The 15,987-nt window shown below is 40.8% G+C and overlaps 2 protein-coding genes across 2 annotated transcripts; one reads left to right on the plus strand and one right to left on the minus strand.

Annotated features, from left to right (window-relative positions):
* Positions 1–926: 926 nt before the first annotated feature.
* Positions 927–4,866, plus strand: PCOAH_00014790 (Uncharacterized protein; the record flags this gene model as incomplete). Its single annotated transcript, XM_020058288.1, has 5 exons — positions 927–2,038; positions 2,180–2,904; positions 3,241–3,442; positions 3,764–4,059; positions 4,286–4,866. The coding sequence occupies 5 exons, from the start codon at positions 927–929 to the stop codon at positions 4,864–4,866; spliced, it is 2,916 nt and encodes a 971-aa protein (XP_019913774.1).
* Positions 4,867–6,796: 1,930 nt separating this feature from the next.
* Positions 6,797–11,067, minus strand: PCOAH_00014800 (Uncharacterized protein; the record flags this gene model as incomplete). The annotated part of the gene is made up of 2 exons (XM_020058289.1): positions 6,797–9,768; positions 9,942–11,067. The coding sequence occupies 2 exons, from the start codon at positions 11,065–11,067 to the stop codon at positions 6,797–6,799; spliced, it is 4,098 nt and encodes a 1,365-aa protein (XP_019913678.1).
* Between the last annotated feature and the right edge of the window lie 4,920 nt (positions 11,068–15,987).

A 15,987-nucleotide genomic window follows, 5' to 3' on the forward strand; every position in this document is an offset into this window, starting at 1 on the left:
TTTGCGTTTCAAAATTTTGCCAAATAGCTTGTTATAGGGATAATGCAAAAGGGACTAGGACCACACGAGCGACTGGCAAATGTATTATACATATGTGCTTATAAGTATTCATACATTTAAATGTATTCCCCTCATGCAAAATGGCAAAGTAAAAATAAACATTTTTTCGCGTTTCCAAAAATGTAAGAAAAAGTCGTTACTTCTGTTTCCTGCGTGAGCGTAGAAGTTCTTGTTTCCCCCTTTTAACATAAGCGGGGGTGTGTTTTGCGTCACTTCGCTAAGCCACGCCCAAGATATTTGAAGCGGAAAGAAGGGGAAACATGCTCTTTTTTCTCATGCGCATTTCGGAAACATCTCCAAAAAAAAAAAAAAAAAAAGGAAGCAAATGTTAACTGAACAATAATGCGAAGGGGGAAAAAAAATTTATTCTTAACTTTTCAAGAGTGTGCCCATTTTTTTACCACTTCGTTCAAACTGCAGAAAATAAGAAAACCTATTTTTGCTTTGCATATACGGTGTTTTTCGTCCGCCAAGGCCATTTCCCCCGCGTACATCTGAGGTGACTCTTTCGGGAAAACGAAAAAGAAAAAAACGACAAACAGCAAAGCGGCGTTCTCTTAGCGCAGGCTGTGCCTACTATACATTCATGTTTGAACAAATTATGAAGCCGGGTTTGTGCCTCCCGTGACAAACGGATCGTGTAGGTGTACACATGCCGCACGCCCGCATGCGTAGGCGCACGGTACGTATGCCTAGGCTTACCGAATAAACGCAGTTTTCCAGCAAAGTGGGACATTTCAAGGGCCAAGCCTAGAAAGCATAGCAAAATCAGAGCAGCAGAAGAAGCAGGCGAAAAGGACGCAGATACATACACACCATTCAAACGTACACAAGATAAATCTACCTTCCCAAAATGAACAGAAAAAATGAAGAAACCTGGAGATAACAACAAACACATTTTTAAGCGGGAAAGTGACAGCTCAAAGATAACCAAGTTGATGCAAAACATATCTCCCCTTTTTTTTATGAGTGAATTTTTATACATTTTGTTTTTACGTTACAATGATTATATACTGAGTACCCGATATAAAGCAGAAATAAGTGAAGACGTGAGGAAAAACATATACAACATTTTAATACTTCTGTACTTTTTAAAACCCTTTTTTGCATTTTTAACGGATAATGTGTACTTTAACATAAATAATGTAGTCTCCTTTCTGACGCGAAAGTTGTACGAGTTGGGAAATTTTTTGCAGGATTTTTTTTATTACTGCACCAGAACAGTGTGTAATGGGAAATATATACTTTTTAAGATATTTTTTGGCAACAAATATATGAAGGATGGAGTTTCATCGGGGTCCCATTTTCTAAGAAAAGCAGGTCTGAGTAAGCACTCCTATATAGACAATTTTGTGCATTTGCCACTGAACAGGAAGTATTATATCGTTTTAAGCGAATTTAGCACCACGTTTTTGCTGCTATGTATATATTTTTTTAATAACAAGATGAACTGCTTTTCCTACCTGGCTGTTGTCTTTTTGGTTTCGAGTCAAATGCTTCTATCGTCTTGCGTTTTTGAAGGAATCGTAGTCGAGCGATGCAGAAGACAGATACATGTTGAGAAAATCTTCTACATATCATACGTGATGTGTATAAAGATTTTCTGTTCCCTTATCCTGTACTATTTGTACATTTTAAAAATAAGCATTTACCTATTAATTTTGAAAAGTTTCGCTATCTTCATCATTTCTTGTCTCTGTAGCGAAGAAACGCTTTTGCTGAATTCGAGCTTTAAGATACAACGAAACATAATACAGAAAAGTGAGAATGGAGGGGTTCATGTGAAAAACACAGTGGACCTATTTTCCCAATTTGCACTTCTGAAGAAACTTCTGTTTAAGGAAAATTTGTTCAAAATACTCTTTCTTTTAATTCTGTTCAATTCGTCCATTGATACGAAGTTTTCAATGTTACAGTACGGTGTGCAGAATTACAGATGGCCGCATTCCCTGATTAACTTTATTCCCCTGGTGTCACAGTAAGGAGATGAGTGCATGCAAATGGGCATGTGTGCCTGTTATTACTAGGTTGTATATTTCCCACACGGAATGTTGGTTTCTACTTCACGTTAAGAATCGTATCACAAAATTTGTCCGTTTACCCCCTTTTTTTTTTGCAGATCCTCCAAGCTGATAGGAATCTCCATCTTCCAACTGTACACAAACAAAAAAAGTTACAAAAGTTACGCCATGATAACGATATTGTTTAATGTAATGCTGAAGATAATTAGCTTTATTTTTTTGTACTATAATAAGAGCACGTATGTGAGCCCCTTTCTCTTCCTACTTAACATAATCATTCAGAATGTGTCCATCAAAATTTTATCCCTCCCTATACTACTCATGTGTATAGAAAGGGCGCCATTAAATTTGGAGTCCACCCTCCTCAATATCTACATTTTTTGTTTTAATTTGTCCAATTTAATTAGCAAAAGATACTTCATGTGGAATCTCATTTTACACATGTCGAAGAATGTTTTTATAATTCTACTCCTTTCCTTCTTAACGACGTGTAGCAGTTTACTCTACTACTTTAACCTATCGTTAGATTCGTTAAACAGCGTGAATGCATCGATGTCGTGTTTGAAGGAAAAGGAAGATATCCATTTGAAATTGAGTAAATATGAAAAGAAAAATTACACACCCCTTTCTGATGATTTGTTTGATACATGTGAGAAAAAAAATTCTTCCAAAAAGTTTGTTCGCTTTAGAGAAGAAAACATAAAAGCGGAAAAATGCAAAAAGGAGCCAAACAAGAGTAAATCCAATTTGTTTAGAATCGCGCCAGATTACAGCTCCGATAGTGATGACAATCAGTGGCTCATAGTTGACAATTTGAAGGTAAGTGAAAAATTTTTTGCTAACATGGAAAGGGCATTTTTTTTTTTTTTAACTTAAAATTATATATATATATGCTGAACTGTGTACGTGAATTGGGGAATGTGAGTACTGGTGTGCCCCTTTATTTATTCTAAGGGGTACGCACTTCTACACCTTTTTGCCCATGTGGGGGTACTCGACCGCTTAAAACCAACGCACATTACGCATAACACATATATGCATGTATTAGGAGTACATGTGCACGGATGAAAATGGCGTACAGCATACCCTGCTGTACTTCTACCTTCAATTTAAGTGTACTCTTAACTTCCTTGAATATATATTTTTCTTTTTTCACCAGGGGAACGAAAGGAAAAAGTACGGACAAAAGAACCCCTTGAACATTTCAAATATGATGTTGTAAGGATAAGAAGAAAGGAGAAAACAATAAAGAGAAAGGGAAGGCCACTTTTTTGCATACAAAACTGTAATAATTCACATTTGAAATATGCCAGAAGAGCCAAGGATGCGGACTGTACGCAGAACGTGAACAAATATTTTGTGTACGTGTACGCAAAAAAAAAAAAAAAAAAAAAAAAACGCTGCGATGATTTGTTGGCGACCACATTTTGAAACCCAATTTTTTCGCCTCACCCCCGCCCCTTTTTTTTTTTTTTTTTTTTTTTCTTCTTCTAGAATCCCTTTTTCTTTTCTTTTTTTTTCAAATTTGGATTTACTCTATAGTTTATTACTCCCACGCTACTTCATTTTTTTTGTTTAAAAGTTTTACCTTTTCTTTTCCCCCATTTTTTTTAAAAACAATCTAAACGAAAATTAAATATTGTATAATAATTTAGCCTATAAAAAACGGTTGAAAAGAGCAGATTATATATGTGTTCTTCCCATATGGATGTAAGCCCCTCCGTTCGTCCTCATAACAAAATGTACGAGATTTACTACCTAAATGAACAGGAAGAATTCGAAAAGTCGAAAGAAAAGGGTGAAATTCACAGTTCCCTGATTTTGAAAAACCGTTGTGTTAATGTGGAGAAAAAAAAAAAGTTGATTGAGGAAAATGCTTACGAGGGGGGATACACCATCTGGGAATGCACATGGGAAATGCTGAAATTTCTACACAAAGAGGGGATCGACTTTAGGAGTAAGAATGTCCTAGAGCTAGGTAGGAAAGGCATGCGTGGCAAACGTGGCAAACGGCGTGGCTGAGTGTTTGCACTGAGGTGTGTACGTCGTCACCTGCACGACATCGTGTTGGCCGTGCCTACCACTTCCACCCGGTTAACACTTTTCTACCCGGTTAGCGCTTTTCTACCCGGTTAGCACTTTTCCACCCGGTTAACACTTTTCTACCCGGTTAACGCTTTTCCACCCCTTTACTTCTCTCTAAGGCTGTGGACACGGTCTTGTTGGTATTAAGGTCCTCATGGACGAAGGAAACGTCGTCTTCCAGGAGCTGAACAAAGAAGTGATCAACGACGTGCTGCTACCCAACATAAGAAAAAACTTGAACATAAAAACGAAGAAAAAAAAACTCAAGGATAAAAAAAAGTGCATGAAAATAAAAAGCCAAAAATACAATTGCACCGTTATCAATAAACCCTGGAACAAGCTGAATAAAAAAATTAAGAAGAAAAAATTAAACCCATTTGAATTTATCATAGGAAATGAAATATTATATAGAAAGAAGAATTATTATCACATTTTAAAAATTCTTAAGCAGAACATGGCTAATAATGGAAAGGCGTACTTCGGCACCAAGTCCTATTACTTCGGCTTTGAAGACGAGGGGGTTGGTACGAACAGCTTCGTTGACTATGTAAATAACAACAAGCGCTTCAACTTTCGCGCTCGGGTTGTTCAGACCAATTCAGACAAGTCCGTGTATTCCAAGGACATCATAGAGGTGACCTTCGCTGACATGGGCCAGTTGCCTTGCGAGGTGAAAGAGATGTATCTGGAGGTCCAGTGAGGGGGTCGTCAGACCGGGCTTTCCTGAGGCCATATTGCGCTTCGCCCACTACATGAGCTTTTTGCTCATTAGATGAACCCTTTTTCATATGAATCGTTTCTCATATGAATCGTTTTTCATATGAATCGTTTTTCATATGAATCGTTTTTCATATGAATCGTTTTTCATATGAATCGAATCCATTTTCATATGAATCGTTTTTTCATATGAATCCATTTTCATATGAATCGTTTTTTCATATGAATCCATTTTCATATGAATCGTTTTTTCATATGAATCCATTTTCATATGAATCGTTTTTTCATATGAATCCATTTTCATATGAATCGTTTTTTCATATGAATCGTTTTTTCATATGAATCCATTTTCATATGAATCGTTTTTTCATATGAATCCATTTTCATATGAATCGTTTTTTCATATGAATCGTTTTTTCATATGAATCCATTTTCATATGAATCTATTTTCATATGAGTCGTTTTTCATATGAATCGTTTTTCACATCAACTTCCTTCACATGTTTTCGCGCCCCGTGCGGGGACCGCCCAACATGCGCATAACTTTTTAAAACATTAAAAAGACAACCCTTTTTGAAAACGTTTAAATGGGTAATAGTACAATGTGGGTAGCACTGCATGCGCACATATAAATCTACGCAGTGTAATAAATGGAAAAGGCAAAAATGGAGCACACCCCGAGTATGTGTATGTCTTTCTCCATCCATAGAACATAGCAAGAGCGAAAATGGTGAGTTGAAAAAAAAAAAAAAAAAAAAAATTAAGATAAAATTAAGATAAAATTAAGGTAAAATTAAGATATAATTAAGATAAAATTAAGATAAAATTTAAAAATATTTCACAATTATTTTAAATATTAACAATAGTGGGATAATGTGAAAAACGTGTTATGCGTGTATTCTACTACAGGAGCGAAGAGGAGTTCACCCTGTTCGTGCTGCTCTGCAGGGGAACATAATTTAGTACGTTATTCGTGCACTGCAACTGGACACGCTCGTTAACAATGCTGTTGCCGTGGAACAGAGACTTATGATGCACGCAATGTTTTTGCCTTTAAAGGATTTGAAAAATGAATACAAATGTTACACAATCATGGTGCCTACGTGCGAGCGAACGGGCGGACGAACGAACAGACGGATGGACGCTCTTGTGTTGATAAATTTCCATTAAAATCATATAAACTGTGTAGGTAAAGCATGTGTGCACACAAACCTACAACCGTAGCGGCATAGACGTAGCGACAACCGCACGCCCGTGTGCACATTGCCGACGTTGCACACGTGGTGGAAAAAAAAGGGGAGAAAGAGAATCCTCCACTGGTAAAATTAACAAGGAGGGTGACGCATGTGCACGTGGGAAGATACGCATGCACACAACACATGGGCGGGGAAAGTGCATACCAAAAGAAAAGGAAGCTTTAATTTGTTACATAAATAAAAACACACGCACGTGTATTATAAGTACACGCATGTGTACAACAGATAATGCCCCTACACAAACGGGCTCATTTAAAAGGTTAACACGAGCGTGGATAGTGATAACGGCGCGTGCGTGTCTTCACTTATGGGAATTAAAAAAAAAAAAATAAAAATGGTAAAGTAGATCCGGTCCTTAATCACATAATTTGGTCTGAAAAAGTGAATGAAAGCAATACGGTTAAAAGTCATAGAAAAGTATGCGCGATTTTTCCTCTGTGTGTGTTGTTTATTTGAATAAGCCTTTCTGTTTTCTTCGCCACGGTAACATTTGCTGTCATGCACGGGGGAAGGGTGGGGTTGCTTTCTTCTTGTTCCTCCTCTCTCTGCATACAGGTAAACACACACCTTTTTAACTTTCTTTTAAATAGCGTGTTATCAGTCGTGGTCAGTTCATATTACGGGTAAACACGATGGCACGAACTTTTTCTGACGCTGCTAGGAACCTTTTCCCGCGCTGCTGGTCTTGAAGGCGATATTCGCACTCCTGTTGCTGTCTTCGTAGTATATTGGAACGCGCTTACTTGCAATCTCCTGCACGCTCGAAACGATTTTGCTGCTACAGCTGGTGCTACTACTATTACTGCTGTTGTTGGCACTGCTTTTACTGTCCGGGTTGGCATTCCCCGTGTTGCAGCACATCTTCTCACCATTAGCATTAGCATTCGCATACGTATTCGCCTCCCTATCGTTCCTTGCTTCAAAGTTGAACATAGCCTTGCTGCAATTCTTCGCACCCGCATAATCATTAAAAACGTACAGGTCGCTCAGGTATCGATCTAAAAGTTCATCGCATTTCTCTGAGAGCCCTTCTTCCTGGTACAGCCTTTTGTCACCGTTGCCACTGTTGTTACCACTGTTGTTACCGCTGTTTTTACCGCTGCCTTGGCCATTGCCAGTCTTGTTATTTTCATTCGCAGCATACGCGTCGATGCGGTCATAAAAGCTAGAACTGAAGTTACAGGCGCTTAGAAAATCGGGGGGTTCATAATGCAGCATCTGGTCATAGTCTTCCTGCAAGTAGGACATGGTGTTGTACTTGTGGAGCTCTTTCGCACCTTCGTCTTGCACCTCTTCTTTATCCAACTGATTTGGGATCTGCATCTCGCTTCTCTTGTTCTTCGAGAGGAGTTCCATAAAGGAGCATTCCAAAAGGTCCTTGTCCGACTGCTTGTCAACCTTTGAGTTCAGCATTTCGTACAGCTTCATATTCTCCTTGCTAATAGGGTCTTCGATGTTTAGCGAGTTTTTATTTGCGTATGTGTTTAGGAAGGAAAAGAAGAGCTGCATGTTTTTGCAGTAGTTGGACTTGTCGTTGCCGCTTCCCGTATTGTCACCACTGTCAACAACGGTATCGTGCAAATCCTCCCGATCAAAACTAAGATAAAAATTCTCGTCATTTTGACTTCCTCCGTTGACTCCTTCGCGTTCCTTTTCCCCATACAGCCAATCGTTTCCATTTGCAAGAAGATGGGAGATTCTCTTCACTTGAACATCCCCCTTGTCCTCTTCCACTTCCGCGTTACACATGGCTTCGTTTCGCACGCCCCTTTTGTCGTTCCCAATAGGACTAACAGCACGGTTGTTTGCACCACTGCAAGAAGCACTTGGACTGCAGGGGACACTTGAGCCACTCTGGCCATTGTCATACCAGATATTATTTAGAAAGGAAGTTATGTTCCCGTTTTCGCCGCTCAGCTGAGTTTTGCCCTTCGCGCTTCTAAGTGAATCTCCCAGGGAAGCAAAGGTGTTCCAGTTGGAGTTCCATTTTCCGTTCCAGTTTCCGTTCCAGTTTCCGTCCCACTTCCCATTCCAGTTGCCGTCGACGCTACACTCTTCCTTTGGGCCATTCGCAAAGAACTGACTGTACATTTTTGCGCTCGTTCTTCCCTCCACAGTGGGATTGCAAAACATGTTTTTTCCCTGATGCACAAAAATCTTATTCTTCAGATGGTTCAATCTGGCTACCTGCACTTTGTCGGCATTGGAGTCCTTCCCCCCCAATCGGCCACAGTTGTACGAGTCGGTAGGATTCTCATTCATTGGAAACTTATGTCCTTCTACTTTGTTCGGGTGAGAATGCGGTTTACTGTTTATTCCTCTGTCCTTTGGTTCGGCCGGTATATGAAACGTTCTCCTCATGTCCCAGGAATAAAGTTCCCCTCTGTCCGTCCCCCTATTGTTCGTATTATCAACGCGTTCATTCAGGAGGCGGTCAAAACGATCATCTGCATAGTCATACGTTGTAGTTTCTTTCTTTGGATTCATTTTCAGTGCTGCATCTTCCACGTTATGGGGGTATTTACTCATTCCTGTGTAATCGATGGGACTTCCACTTTCAGGGTCGCTTCCATTTTCATCGCTAATAAGGCATCCTGTGACGGTTCCAAGTGCACCCCCAAAAGAGCTCCCACTTTCGCCCTTTTGAGTATAACACAAATGGGTGTTGCTACTTGCACCGGTGGTTCCAAACACATCCCCTACTTCGCTCGTCTTATTTAAAGCGCTCCGTGGTTCCACTGGGTACGTAGGAGGAAGAATCGCATTGTTTCCTAGGCTTCTGGAATGCTTAAAGCTGTGCATGTAATTATTCAATCTCTTCCCTGTCGTGTTATATTTATTGTAATAGTTGTCTGAAAAATGTTTTACCAACTTTCCGTGTGAGCTACTCAATGGCATGGTGTTGCTACCTGCGTCATTTTGTAGCAACTTCCGTGGGGAGTTCTGTTCCGGTGTAGAGATGTGTTGCATGTGGTTGTCGGTGCCGTTACACACGAGTTCGGCTATCCTGTTGTTTGCGGTCAGGAAGTTGGCGCCCTGATTGCTGCCACTACAGTTGGCACTGCTGCTACTGCTAGGGAAGTTACTTCTGGACTTCTTCGGTGCATCTGTATAATTGAGGGAGTTTAGCGTTTTCAGCGTGTCGGCGGTGCTCACCAGACTCTGCGCCGTTTTGGTGTTGTTCGGGTCCTTCACATTGTTTTGGTTCGCCTGGACGTTTTCATTGGTGTTCACATTCCCATTGAAGTGGACGTCTGAGTTACTGTTCATGTTCACATTTGGGGTGACGTCTGAGTTAGTGTTCATGCTCCCGTTCGGGTTGCCCTCCACACTGGCGCTGTATATGCTCTTCAGCTTGGGCGGCAACAAATGCTCCTCGCCATTTTTTAGTTGCACCTTCAGCAACTTCCCGTGGATGTGCATTTTCGACAACTCCTCAAACGCCTCAATGGCGGACTTCTTATTGTCGTATGACACAAAACCAAAGCCTCTATTCCCCTGCTTCTTATCATGGTCGTTGTTTATGTATGGGATTCTGAGGCCCACGACGTGGCCGTACTTGTTAACCAATTGGATCAGGTTCAGTTCGGTCCACTTGAGGGGGATTCCGTACAGAAACAGATTTGCGCCTGCAAAATGGGTGGAAAAGAAAAGGGAGCAAATCGTGAAAAAAGGGAAGAGGATATTAACGCGATGAGGGGATATAAAAAAAATAAACAAAAACGCCACATCAAAATGAACACCAGATCAAAATGAACGCCAAATCAGTGCCGCGTAGCAACTACACTGCCTTTGGACCTACCCGGTGGACCGTCCTTCAAGAGGGAAAAATTGGCCTTGCTGTAGTGAAGCGTGTTCTGGTTGGGAATCTGCTTCGAAACGATAAAGCATATCAATCTATGGTTGGGACAGTTGTCGAAAAATCTCTTCTGGTTCAAAATGTTTACAGCATTTATTGCACAGGTCTCGTCAACGAAGTAGATAAATGCATAGGACCATTTATCGATGCACCACTTGTACTCAATGTGGATTATGTAGCCAAAAACTTCCAACACATTTTTTATCCTCTCCTCTGTTATGTTCGGTGGAATGTTTCCCAAAAAGACATTCGTGATGACTATGCTTCTGAAGCTATTATTTGATTTGCTTCTTCTCATGTCCCTAACAATTTGGCTGTTCATATTATTTTGTCTCACTTTTTCATTGTTCGATTTGTATTCCTTCGTGTAAATGGGTCCGTTGCTACTCAGGTCATGCGTTTTGTGGGCAATAGTTGTTCTTTGGAAGATTTGTTCCTTCTCGACTGGTTCGTCCAGCTGTCTCAGTGCAGTGTGACCTACCCTTTCGGAGAGCTCTTCTCGATTACTACGGTGTAACGTCCCCACGTTCTCTGTGTACCCCCCATTGTGGCATATATGATGGTGCGTAGCTACGTGGGAATCATGATCTGCGCTATGTAAAATGGTGCCATGCGGCTTCGGAAAAATTTCGGGTCCTCCCCTTCTCGGGTCGTCTTCACAGGGTTCCACATCTAATAACGTCTCGACGTTGCCACAAAGCTTTGCATTTTCTCCATTAACAACAATGTGATTGTAACTTTTGGGGGCTGCAAAACAGTCGAACCTGTTTTTCCCGCTCTTCAAATCGAAGCCGCCGGGAGGGGGTGAAACGTCGTGCTTGTGGGTGTGGCTAAGGCTGCGGTTATAATCGTAACCATGGCTGTAACTACCATGGCAGATGTGATCGTGGGTTCGACCGTACGTGTGCGCGTAGTTGTGACCCGGCGTGAACTTAAATTTGTCCTCCCTCCTGCTGTGGTAGTAATCGGGGGAGCTAAAATTATGGCTAACTCCCTTCTTCTCATCGGAAAGGAATAAATGACTGTTACTTTCAGTATTATCCATCGAAATTGCCGTTCGCGAATCCATGTCTCGGTGTTGATTTATTTGGAGCTGCTTCTCGTGGCTAGCTCGGGGTTATCAGATGCAGAGCTGTTCTTCCCTCCGCGTTTGCGCGTACAAGGTTGGAAATGTTATTATGAACTGAATTTCCCAAAATTTCGATTAAGTACCCTTTGTTAGCTGGATTTTCATCCTTATCTTCCGGGTTGTTCATAAGGGGGAGGCTACCATTTGCTAGACGGGAGCCTCGGGAAGCGCCGCAATGTTGCCGCCGGGGGTATCACTTCCAAAGGGCAGACGTTCAACGTAAGAAAGATGCTGTTACGTTCAGTGATCACTGGGAGTGGGAATGCTCAGCGCGAGGTAGCGAAAAAAAATGCATTAAAGAGAAGACACAAGGGTTCTCTTTTCTCTGAGTGTATGCTTAAAGGGGGAAAAAAAAAAGGTTCCTCAACTTGTTGGAAATACGTTATGCATATGTGCATCTACTGGATGTATCTACGGGGTGCATATACGAAGTGCATTCCCGCTGTTGTGCTAAGTCGTCTTGGAAAGTTTCTTGGAAGATGCCTTCCACCGGTGGGCATCACCACTGGGCATAACCACTGGGCATAACCACTGGGCATAACCACTGGGCATAACCACTGGGCGGTGTACATATAATTGACTCCTACGTGCGGCGAGCAAATTAATTCTCTAACTCTATGCAGCTGCGCTTCAGTAGGCACAAAATTTAGGCAAGGGGATAAATAAGGGAAAGAAGAAACGTAGACATTACGCAAATATATTACTACAATGGTGCGTTATTAACGTAATGAGACTCTTCCTAGTGGTTGCACCTTTTTGGTTTACGGTTGTTCTCCCCCAATAGGGTGTGCGTGTTGTAACTCGGTCAATGTGCAAGTACGCAAGTACGCACGTACGTATGTACACAAGCATAAATGTAATACAACTTGCTATGCTGAAGAAGCACACGAAGCGTTCGTTGCAGCACACCTTCACGTTTTCTATGTTTCATGAAAAGGGTATACTTAGCTACACATACCCATTGGTAAGAACGTTCCTTCTAATAAGGTGAAGACGGAGGAGAAGGAAAAAACATACAGATACTCATGCATATGCGCAACGAATAAATATATCGTACGGGTTAGATACACCCCCCTACCTTACATACACACGTGCATGCATAATCGTACATACGGAATGTAACACATACACGTGCTCCTACAAACATATTATGTGATGGTGATGGTAAGGGGGTGAAGAATATTCACAAATTGTGCGTTAACACAGTGTGAGGAAAAGGGTGGAAAGAAAAAAAAAAAAAAATCAATAAACATGATGAATGCTTATTTCTCGTGTTCAGCCCCGCGTGTCTCATACGACTGCCTGTGCTCGACTGGTCATTCACTGGAGAGTTGTCCACATTGAATTTTGACATGCAACACACGTGGATGGCGCAGGCACGAGACGGGAGGGGGAGAAAAAAGCTATGCAAAATAGGCTAAGCAAAAAACGCATGTGCACAGGAGTTATATCCCAAAATAAGCCCACCCTTTACACTTCCGAGAAACAAAATGGGTGACAAAAAAGGGGGGGAAGGGGCAACGAAATAAATGTGTATCGTTAGGAATACACACATCTGACGTATTTATAATGCACCCTCAAGGTGAACAAAAGAGTTGTTGCAAAAAAGTATGGGTGTGAAAATGGGGACAACTATCAATGAGAACACAAATGCTAACACGCGTTCTGGTCAACAGAGACCAAGGTGTGTATGCACGATTGTGTTGCAATAAACAGATGCGTGCTCTTACTGACGCGGAGCAATAAATGTGAAGAGGTGAGGGAGATGGCGAGGGCCAACATATATTTGCATGTATTATCATGCGTGAACCTTTGCTAATCTCTGTTAACATGTGATGGCACGGCTGGTGTTTGGTAGAGCGGTCGACGTGGCTTCACTGACGCTAACATGTATTATCATGTACCCACAGGGGGTTCGACACACTCATACACGTATCAACAGATACCCCCGTGTGTTCAGGTATTCACACAGGTAGCCAAACAATCTATGCGTGCTACAGTACACTGGTATGTAGTTAAATGAATACGTAGAAGGGGAAAAAAGGGGGGGGGCAATAATATCATCCCCTCTTTATACATGCATATGTAAGTATATACATGTATATGAACTCCTTTCCCCTGTGGAGTGTTAACTTTGGTGTTTTGAAGGTGAAAATGGGAAAGTGGAAAAATGGGCAAAAAAAGGAGAAAAAATGTGGGGAAGAAAGGTGCAAAAATTGGGGGGGAAAAAATGGGGCAAGGAAAAAAAAAAAAAAGGGGGGAAATAAAGTAATGGGGGAAAAGAAACAGTAAAAAGGGAATAACAGGGGGGAAAAAAAATTAAAAAGAAAGGGCTCGTATTTGTACACGTAATAAATGCAACAGAATAAAAATGCATATAGCGAAGAAAACTAAACAAAGAAAAATTTTCAAATAGGAAAGAACAAATAAAAAGGTGTGCTAAGGTTTACAGAAGCAGCTTTACGATTTTATGTCGCGCTTTTGTGTAAGTCGATTCAGTCGTTTGTATAATGCAAGGTGCGTACTCGCATGTATGCATATATATACGTACCTATATAAAAATGCGTATAGGTACTTGTTTGTGGGGGAACGAAATGAATACGCTCATGTACACTCAGGGAGTAAATACTCGCGTGTATATTTTCCTTTTTGCACTGAACGGTGGGGGATGGTGAAAAAAAAAAAGGGGGGAAAAAAAGGAAAGAAGCAGAAAAGAAATAGGAAAGAAAAAGGCAAAAGATGTGCGTTTAAAAAAATGCAAAAGCTGATGAACCATCAAGTATCAAGCACACAACAACCTGATTCCACGTTTAAGCAAGCCATTCTCCCGCACTGTGCGGGGGAGCAAGAAGTGTCCGCGTACTTCTCGCGCAACCTACTGCAATGGTCGTTTTGGAGAAGGCGCACAGGCGTGCACATATATATATAATATACGTAAATTTATATATTTTATATGTACGCGCGCGCTTCTGAGTACGCGAATGTATTCTCTGTACACGAAACACATCTGTGCGTATAGGTACACAAATTAGCAGGGGCATGTACATCCGTACAAGTACCATGCGCACTGTGCGAATATACATGCACGCGCATACGCACGATGAACGTACTTGTAAAAAATACACGCATTCACAAACAGGGGGATGTTTAAAAAGGCAGAATGAATGTACACTCCAATGAGAAATTACTTGTAGAGAGAAATAAATTCGTCATTACGTATACCTTTTATGTACATTTGTAGAGAAAAAAAAAAAAAAAGTTTCGCGAAAAAAAGAAAAGTTACTGGTGGTTTGATATTACGTTCTGGCGAGCTTTTTTTTTTTTTTTTTTTTTTTTTTTTCTGGTCATATAATTTTAGTTATTTTTTATTTTATCCATTTTATTTTACTTTTTTTACGATTCGCTTTACATTTTCTTTCTTAAGTCAAAATGCAGATAAAACGTGCTAATCGTTCCAAGCGTGCCCACGTGGGTTGTGAACAGCAAAGAACAATTCGCATTTATAACGTGTTAAGACACACTTTATGCTTGGGCGCGGCGGGTCATTTGGGGCGTTCCCATACGTATGCACATACACGTACATAAATGTATGCATGTATGTGATGTACGCACTATGTATGTACTTTTTTTTGCAAAGCGGCAATGTACACTTTTGTCAACATCCGTTTGCCAAGCACAGCATGGTGAAATATGTGGTTGAAGAAAAAGTGCTCACCAAAAAAAAAAAAAAAAAAAAAAAAATTCATTATTCAACGGCGCTTCGTATCACAAGTTGCCAATTGAGGTGCCCCTTGCAAAAGCATGCACTTAAAACTGAATTGTATGACAAGTTTTTGCTGCTGTGATGACTGCCTCCTACCAACTATCCATTTTTTTTTTTTTTTTTTTTTTGCAAACTCGTTCTATAAGGCATAATGACGTTTTTCCACCTCTGGTAATGGTGAAAGTCTGGCCAGACGTTAATACCAAAGGGGGAGCAGCTATCACGTACATGTTCACAAGTGCAATTGCAAAATAAAGGCAAGTCGGTTTTGCAGCTCTCCGAAAAATTCTGCATGTTGTGTGGTTGCGTATTCTGTCGCGTACGACCACACATGATAACGCCTTCTGCCGTTTCGCGATGCGGCGGTTGCTGAGCACTTTTTGTATATTCCATTTTTATGCACGTTGGGCAAAAAAAAAAAAAAAAAACGCTTAAATGCAGACGCATGCCACTCCCAGGGGAAGAATAACGCGATTGTTTAAGCGGTTATGAATATTCGGTAAAATAGCTCAATCCATTTTGCAACAATGGTTTAAATTTGTCAGAGAAGGTGGGAGGGGGGATTAAAATTTACTTCCCCCCCAAGAATGTAGCTGGCCATGCTTTTATTTTCTTAAGAAAAAGAAAAAATATTCATCTTTTATAAAGGCACAATGTGGTTAACATGAGGAGCACTCCGCATACCACTTGTGTGCAGGGGGTCTTTCTCGCTTCGTTTTTAACCACTTTCCGGTGTACATATACACGTGTGTATGCAAGTCAACAAATCGGATGTAGTTTCATTTGTACACTTTTACTTACACGATGTAGGGGGTGGAAACGCCTCAAAGGAGTATACCGTAAGGGGTGTGTAACAGCCATAATGCATTCGCCCTGGTTACGCGAGGATGTATTTTTCTTATACATTCCCTCCGTTTGGAAAATTAAAAAAAAAATGCAAAACAAAATTTGCACACCTGTACAATGCAGCGTAGCTGACGTTACTGCATTTGTTCTTAACTAAGGCATCCCTTTTTCTCACTGTTTTTTTATTAAGGCAAGAAAAAGCGACGGACAAACATTTATGGTGCCCCTCTACAGTTGCGAAATAGCAGGGA

Source organism: Plasmodium coatneyi, chromosome 6 (assembly GCF_001680005.1).
Source record: "Plasmodium coatneyi strain Hackeri chromosome 6, complete sequence".
In the NCBI taxonomy this organism is placed as follows: domain Eukaryota; phylum Apicomplexa; class Aconoidasida; order Haemosporida; family Plasmodiidae; genus Plasmodium; species Plasmodium coatneyi.